Below are 7,876 nucleotides of genomic sequence, written 5' to 3' on the forward strand. Positions count from 1 at the left end.
TGCTTCACCCAAGCAATCTTGTTGTCCATAGTGATAGGTCACATTGATACAGACGAAGAACCAGACTTAGCCATGAAAAGAGAGAGAGTGAAGTGCGAAATTTAGAGGTTGAAGATGAACTTCTGAAAATTAGGGTTTAAAAAGGGGAAAATCAAAAGGAGGGAAAATAGGGAGGAATTTGGGAGGTCAATCCCTTATGTAAGGGTATTAGTGTAAAACATGACCATTTAACCAAGATTAACCATAGTTAGTCTTTTAAATGAATTAAATTATCAATTAAGTCACCATTAGCTTAGTTTAATTAATTGTTGATTACCAATGAAAAAAATCTTTTTAAGCCCTTTACTAAAGAGAAAAAAAAAGAAATTGGATGTTACCACTGAGAATTTCCCAAATAAATAAAAAAAAAAACAAAAAATCAACACCCTATATTATTGATAGAATATAAGCTATTCTACTAAGATACTGCCAATAACTCTCGATCATGACATATTTGATGAACTAATAAAGAGTTTAATATTTTTGAGAAAAATATGTATGCAATATGAACGTGAATATGATTTTATGAAGAGTTTATATAAAGTCATATATTATTTAAGAGATAATTATCAAATATGTTTGAGTGATAAGTGTAACAAACTTTTTTTAATCTGATAATTATCCAACTTTTATATTAAATTCAATTTTACGTAAGATTATCACCTTTCATATCCAACTTTCATAGTTAAATTCAACTTTACGTAAGATAAATATCTAACTTTCATTTTTAAATTCAAATATAACTAATTGTTTTAGAAGATAACCAAGAAAAAAAAAACAAACAAACAAACAAACTTTGGGCAGGAAAAATTTCATGAGAACGTGACACGTGTATTAGGGGGATAATCACGGTGATTACTTTAGTATAGGAGTATTGATATCTTTGTCAACCAATATCCTACACTATTGTCCCCAATTACCACATGGTGTGTTGCCACGTAGTAGTAGCAGTAGTAGTAGTAGTAGTAATAGTAGTAGTAATAATAATAATAATAATAATAATAATAATAATAATAATAATAACAACAACAACAACATTAATAATAACAACAACATTAATAATAATAATAATAATAATAATAATAACAACATTAATAATAATAACATTAATAATAGTAACATTAGTAATAGTATTAATAATAATAACATTAATAATAGTATTAATAATGATGTTGAAATCTGCTCTGCTCTGCTATCCTGAAATCTGCTCTGCTGAAATTTAATCTGCTCTGCTCTGCCCAGAAGCTCAAAAGAACAGGGCTTTACTCTATAAAGGTGCGGCTAATAAATTGCTGATTGTAATGTTTGAAACTAGGGTTTTCTTGGAATTAATATGGACTTTTTTTATTTGAGAAATGAAGAAAGAAAATTAGATGGGCCTACAAAAGTCTTATATAGTTATTGGGCTGACTTGTATATAGTATGTGAGTTGGGCCCCGTTCTTTAGAGCTGCTCTGCTCTGCTCTGCTCTGCTCTGCTATGCTATGCTCAAATCAAATCTGCTCTATTCTGCTCAAAAGAAATCTGCTCTACTCTGCTCTGCTCTACTCTATTTTCAAATAATAATTAATAATAACTAATATTCAATAATAATAATAATTAATACTGTATTGATGATAATAATTTATTATTTTGAATAATTATAATAATTATTAATAAAATAATTTTAATAATTATTAATATTAATGATAATTAATATTTATTAATCATAATAATAATTAATAATAATAGTTATCATTATTAATATTTAATAATTCAAACTATTAAGAATTAATATTTAATAATATTATTAATTAATAATTTCTAATAATTATAACAATTCTTTCAAATAAATAAATAATAATAATAACAATTTCTTTTATAAACATTTGATATTAGAATCACAATGTGTAGAAACGTTATATGTATGTGGGTATTGATTGTTAGTTCATTGAGTTGAATTATTTTTCAAATCTTTCCATACAATTTAAGAATTAAAAAAAAGAGGTTGTTTTCAAGTAGTACTTTGTATATCATTATTATATTTAGGGTATAAAATATATGATTAAGACAAATTTATAAGTAAAATCATTATTACTCATTAAATCATTTTATTTTAAAATTTTTGTGAAATAAATATAAGTAAACCGTTGTCTTTTATCTTTCTACTATTAACATATGTTAAATATGGTATACATATATTTATGTTTTCACTCACCTAAATCAATGGTATACGCACTTAGTAATAGTAATAGTAATAGTAATAGTAATAGTAATAATAATAATAATAATAACAACAACATTAATAATAATAACATTAATAATAGTATTAATAATAGTAGTAATAATAATAATAATAACAACATTAATAATAATAACATTAATAATAGTATTAATAATAGTATTAATAATAGTAATAATAATAGTATTAATAATAGTAATAATAATAATAATAATAATAACAACAACAATATTAATAATAATAACATTAATAATAGTATTAATAATAATGTTGAAATTTGCTCTGCTCGGCTCGGCTCTGCTATCCTGAAATCTGCTCTTCCCTACTCTGCTAAAATTTAATCTGCTTTGCTGACCCCTACTCTGCTCTGCTCTGCTATGTCCAGAAACTCAAAAGAACAGGGCCTTATACTAGAGGGGATACTACAAATTTTTACGCAAAACTCCCTACACCCCCCTTAAAACAACGCACTGTATGCACCGCTATATATGTCGCTTCACAACAATATCTGAATAAAGCAATTGATGATCCTAACTCATGGGCAATCAACTCAATTAAGCTAATTTCTAGCCTAATCGAAGCAATTACAAACAAAATACAATGTTGTTGTTGTATGGCAGTGGTGATGGCGAGATGATGGTGGTTGTTGTGGCAGCAACGACAATCGACACAACGGTGGCTGTAGTGGCTGAATTTGAGTGAGTAAAGGGGGAAAATGTAAAGGATTGAGAAAGAGAGAAAATAGTAAAGATTGAAGCTCAATCAAATCACCATTGATGAATCATGAATTTGTGTTCTTACCAGGGAGTATTTAACTTTTTTTGTTTTTTTTTAATATTTACAAGGAGTGTATAAATTTTATAAATGATCATAAAACAATTTGTAAATGAACATTCAAGATATTCCCACTGCTCGAGGAGATATTCAAGGTGTATGGAATTATGAACTCAAGTTGCTAGCTAGTCATGTTCCTTTTACTAGTTCAAAAAGCTCAATGGTCAAAGGGTCACTAGCTACTTAACTAATCCAACTTCAAAGTAAGATAGAATTATAATGACTTCAAAGTAATAAGATAAGTAGTTGAAACTTGATTGTATCTTGATATATTTTAACGTTTTAAAATCTATGTTTCTTATTATCATACTAGAAATATTAATGGATTGAATTTTTATGTGGATCGTAAAGCATTTACGCATGATTAATCTTGGTTTCTTTTTTTGTTACAATCCTCCGATCCTTTTTTATAACTACTATTTGATCTTTAATTATGTATCAAATTGAAAATGAACAATTATCAATATAAAATTGAACATATTTTTTTGTTGATGAATTTGGTTTGGGAAAAAAAATTTCCCTAAGAAAATATATATTTGATATGAACTTCTTTGAGTGTATGACTTACTATAAATTTTACCAATAAAAAAGGGTTAATTAAGGATAATGTTATAGTGGGGGTACCTTTTATATTATTATCATGTTAATGAACATTTATTGATATGATAATGAACATATATATAGTTAAAGAGATGATATAGTGTTGAGATTTCAATGAACTAGTAATGATGCGATGATGAAGGTGATTATTTTAATATGAGTATAATTTTTTATATATATGTAATACATGTTCATTTATAATCATTTTTATATTAATGTATTTATAATTAAATTTGATACATGTTCATTCCTTTTAGATTATATGTTCATTCTCATATTAAAAGATGTTTATTTTTAATTTAATATCATATTTATTCTTATATTTAAACAAGTTCCTTTAGATTTATACTTGTTCATTCTCACATTAAAATAAATTTGTTTCAATTTAAATACTTGTTTGTTATCTTATTAAATTTTAATATTTGTTCATTCTTACTTGTAATGAAAGATGTTCATTTAACTTTAGTAATTGTTCATTTGTATATTGAAAGCTGGACATTGTATTAGATTGCAAATGAACATCTTTCAATACGAGAATGAACAACTATAATATTTCAAAAGAACTCTCTATAAGAAATCAAAAACTCTTATTGAAATTCCTTATTAGACCTATAAAAAATATATGAAGAAATTGGCCAATTATGGATATTGATCAGAATTTTAAAGATCGTATGTTACAATATGAATGATCATTTACTAATATGTAAATGAAATGAACATTCATCAAAAATAATTTTCACTACGGACTAAATTTATATTTCTTTAACCTACAAAATAGATCAAATTATCCATAAAATAAGGATAATTAAATTTTATTTTCAATTTTTTATGTCCGACAAAAATATATAATAAAACAACACACCACAAATTAATTCAACACAAAATAGAGTATACCAAACATTATTATATTATATATATATATAATAAATCACTTTCATGATAAAAATTATAAGAATTTTAGAGCTACTATTGAAATTTACATATTTCTAAAGAAATTTACCAATCTTTTTTGGAGAAATTTGGTAAATTTTGATAGTTTAGGAGAGAGAATGGGAAATGTGGTAAAATTTTGAGGAGAGAGAAAATGTAATATTGTAGTATTTTTTTTCAAAGTTGCATTTAAATATATGAGGAGAGAAAAAAAATATGGAAAGCTGATTTTTTTTGTCTAGCTGTAAGTAGAGGGGATGTAGGTATTAGCAACTACCGTTCCAAACCGGGTACCCAGTGGGTACCGGGTTCAAAATTCCAGGACCCGGAATTGGAACCGGTTGTAACCAGGTCCAAAAATTTGGAACTGAAACCGGACCCGGTGGGACCAATTCCAGATCTAGACCCGTCGGGTCCAACCCAGTTCCAATTCCAAAACCGGGTATCCGGAATTATTGCTCACCCCTAGTTATAGCTAGGGTTTCTTTTTTCTCTCATTTCCTTGCCTTTTTTTTTTTTTTTGAAATTTAAAGCTAATTAGTTAATTTATAACATTTAAAGAGGGTACAATTCAATGAATTTATTAATAATAGTGAATTGAGGGGCATAGCTTAGAAAATTGAAAAGGCATAAACATACGTTAGAAACTAAACTACCTAAGTGAGTAAGGGGTATATAGAACTATATCTTAGAAAAACCAAAAAAATAAAAAAATCCTCAGTCTTAGGCCTTATTTAGTTCAATTTATTTTTACTTAATTTAGAAAAAAAAATTCAGATCAGATCATCGTTTTATGTGTATTTTTTCATCGTTAAATATTTTTAATTTTATAATAAAAAATTATGAAAATTACATATTAATAAAATAAACATTATTACAAATCTAACAAGATCCCAATTGATATACTTTTTACATATAGATTATCGCACACTTAAGGTCAAAATTTGGTCAAATCAAACAATCAGATCAAATCAGATCAGATAACTTCAAATCTATAATCTATACTTAGTATTTAAAAACTCAAACCAAGATGTACACATGTCTCCATCCTATATTATCTTTTTCAATTGAATGTGCCAAGTATTCACTATTTCAATCCATTGTGCCACTGTTCACAATTTTAATCTATATGCCAAGTGTGTACTATTATCTTATTAATTCTAAGAGAAAGTAATTATTTAATTAAAAATTTATAATTTATAATTAACAGTTTATAACTCTAGGTACATAGTAATTGTATATTAATTATTACATATTTATATGTATATTACTATATCTTTTAACAGTAAATCCACCATCCATGGCCTCTTCACCTTCATCAGCAAACCTACAATAATCGATCCCACGCACTCTTTATCTTCATCTCCCCTCTTTAATTCCCACAAATTAATTTCTTTAATCATCTTTTCGGTTACAAAATCCGCCCATAATAATGATGATAATGAGTTTTTGGTATTTATTCACAATTCACTAACCTCACTCAATGCAATATTACCTATAATTAACATAGTTCCACCTCCGTCACATTTGCATGCAGATTTGGTGAGTGACTATTATCTTTTTCTTTCTTTATCATATTTTTTTTACATTTTAAGTTTTAATTTAATTTTTAGTGAAATTGGAATAAAATATAAACATAGATGAGTTATTGTTACTTGAAATCCCCAGTTAACAAATTGGGAAATTGTTGTATGCTTTTGTAGTAAGGTTGAAGCAAATTGAAGGTGGTTCTCAGAGGTAAAGTTCTTTGGCTCATTAATCTGTTATTTGGTTTAAGCTTCAATTAAAGGTTTGAAAATCTTTTGACAAAATAAATAATTTAGGTTTGAAATTCTTGGTTTTGGTTTAGTTGAATGATTTCTTTCTTTTTTTTCTCCCCATTTTAATTACTAAACTATAAGCTTATTACCGGGTTGTATTAGTGATGAGTTTAAAATCACTTTCAATTACCTTTACAAATTAGATATCAAGGGTTCAAATATATTGGTAATCAAACCCTTCATCTTTGTTGCCTTTAGGATAAATATTTTAGTGGTTGCAAATAACTTAAATCATACAAAGTATTGTTTTTTACTTATAAACAAAGGCTTATTACATGCTACAATAATTATTGGCATCGACATAGACAATAACTAATTTTGACTTATAAACACGTTTCAAAGTAACAAGTCCCATTACTTAAAATATTCTAACAAAATTCGTTAGGGGGATCAAGAAAAAGAGTTAAAATATAAAACATACATATGCAAAGAGAACAATATCATCAGCTGGAAAAATATCCTCAAAATAAGCCTGTACATTGTACGGGACAAAAGACTAGTTATAACTAAAATAAAAACCGCTAACATCACCATTGTACACATGTCAATTTCTCATGAAAATTTTTCCCTCAAAAATTGCTTATGACATCATTTTTATCATATTTTTTTTTCTTCCAAATTCAATATTAGGAAAATAATTTTTAATAAATAAATTAAAGTGTGAACATCAATTAACCAAAAGCGTATTAGTGATATTTCTCTTTCCAAAAACCCACATTTTGTAAATTAATTATTTTATATTATATTGAATTTTTTATATTAATTTGTACATCACACGAGTGCTAATCTAGTAAGTATAAATAAAGTGAGAGTGAGGGATAACTCAAGTGGTTAGAGCTCCCCTCCCGGTTCCAAGAGATCTTGAAATCGATTCTCATCACCCGTCCTTGTGGCTCTCTAAGCACCAAAAAAAGTAAGTATAAATAAAGTGAACCAAAGAACCCATATTACCCACCCCTTAGATTTCATTCAATTACTCAAGAGTTATTAACATGTATTTTCTGTATTCTCGCGGCAAAAGGCCGATCTTTTAAAAAACCTCTCAGTCTTTCACTTCATTTCATAAACTCCTCTCCTCTATCAAAACCCAGAAATGGCGAGAGACAGAGATTCGAGGAGAGAGAAACACGACAAAGATGTCATCGTTGGAAGAGACAACGACAAGAAATCCAAACGACATGCCGAGGAATCCGAGGATAATACTGATTCAACCATGGCTTCCGAAGACGAACAACCTAGGAAGAAGCACAGTAGTACCAAAACTAGGAACCGAACAACTTCATCGAAACGACGTCGTTACAGCGATGATGATTCGGAATCGGAATCGGAATCAGAGTCGGGTTCCGAGGAAAGCGAAAGCGAGGAAGAGAGGAGGAGGAGGAAGAGGAGAGAGAGGAAGAAGAGAGAGGAGAGAGAGAGGAAGAGGAGGAGG

General features: G+C 27.7%; 1 protein-coding gene across 1 annotated transcript in view; it reads left to right on the forward strand.

Annotated features, from left to right (window-relative positions):
* Positions 1-7,454: 7,454 nt before the first annotated feature.
* The window catches only part of LOC145576771 (uncharacterized), a 10,996-nt gene continuing 10,574 nt past the window's right edge, over positions 7,455-7,876 (forward strand). The window contains exon 1 of the mRNA XM_081634482.1: positions 7,455-7,876. This exon is cut by the window's right edge and continues 200 nt beyond it. Coding sequence (XP_081490608.1) covers positions 7,538-7,876 — 339 coding nt within the window. The 5' untranslated portion in view covers positions 7,455-7,537.

The sequence above is a fragment of the Chenopodium album genome, chromosome 13 (genome assembly GCF_948465745.1).
Source record: "Chenopodium album chromosome 13, dcCheAlbu1.1, whole genome shotgun sequence".
In the NCBI taxonomy this organism is placed as follows: domain Eukaryota; kingdom Viridiplantae; phylum Streptophyta; class Magnoliopsida; order Caryophyllales; family Amaranthaceae; genus Chenopodium; species Chenopodium album.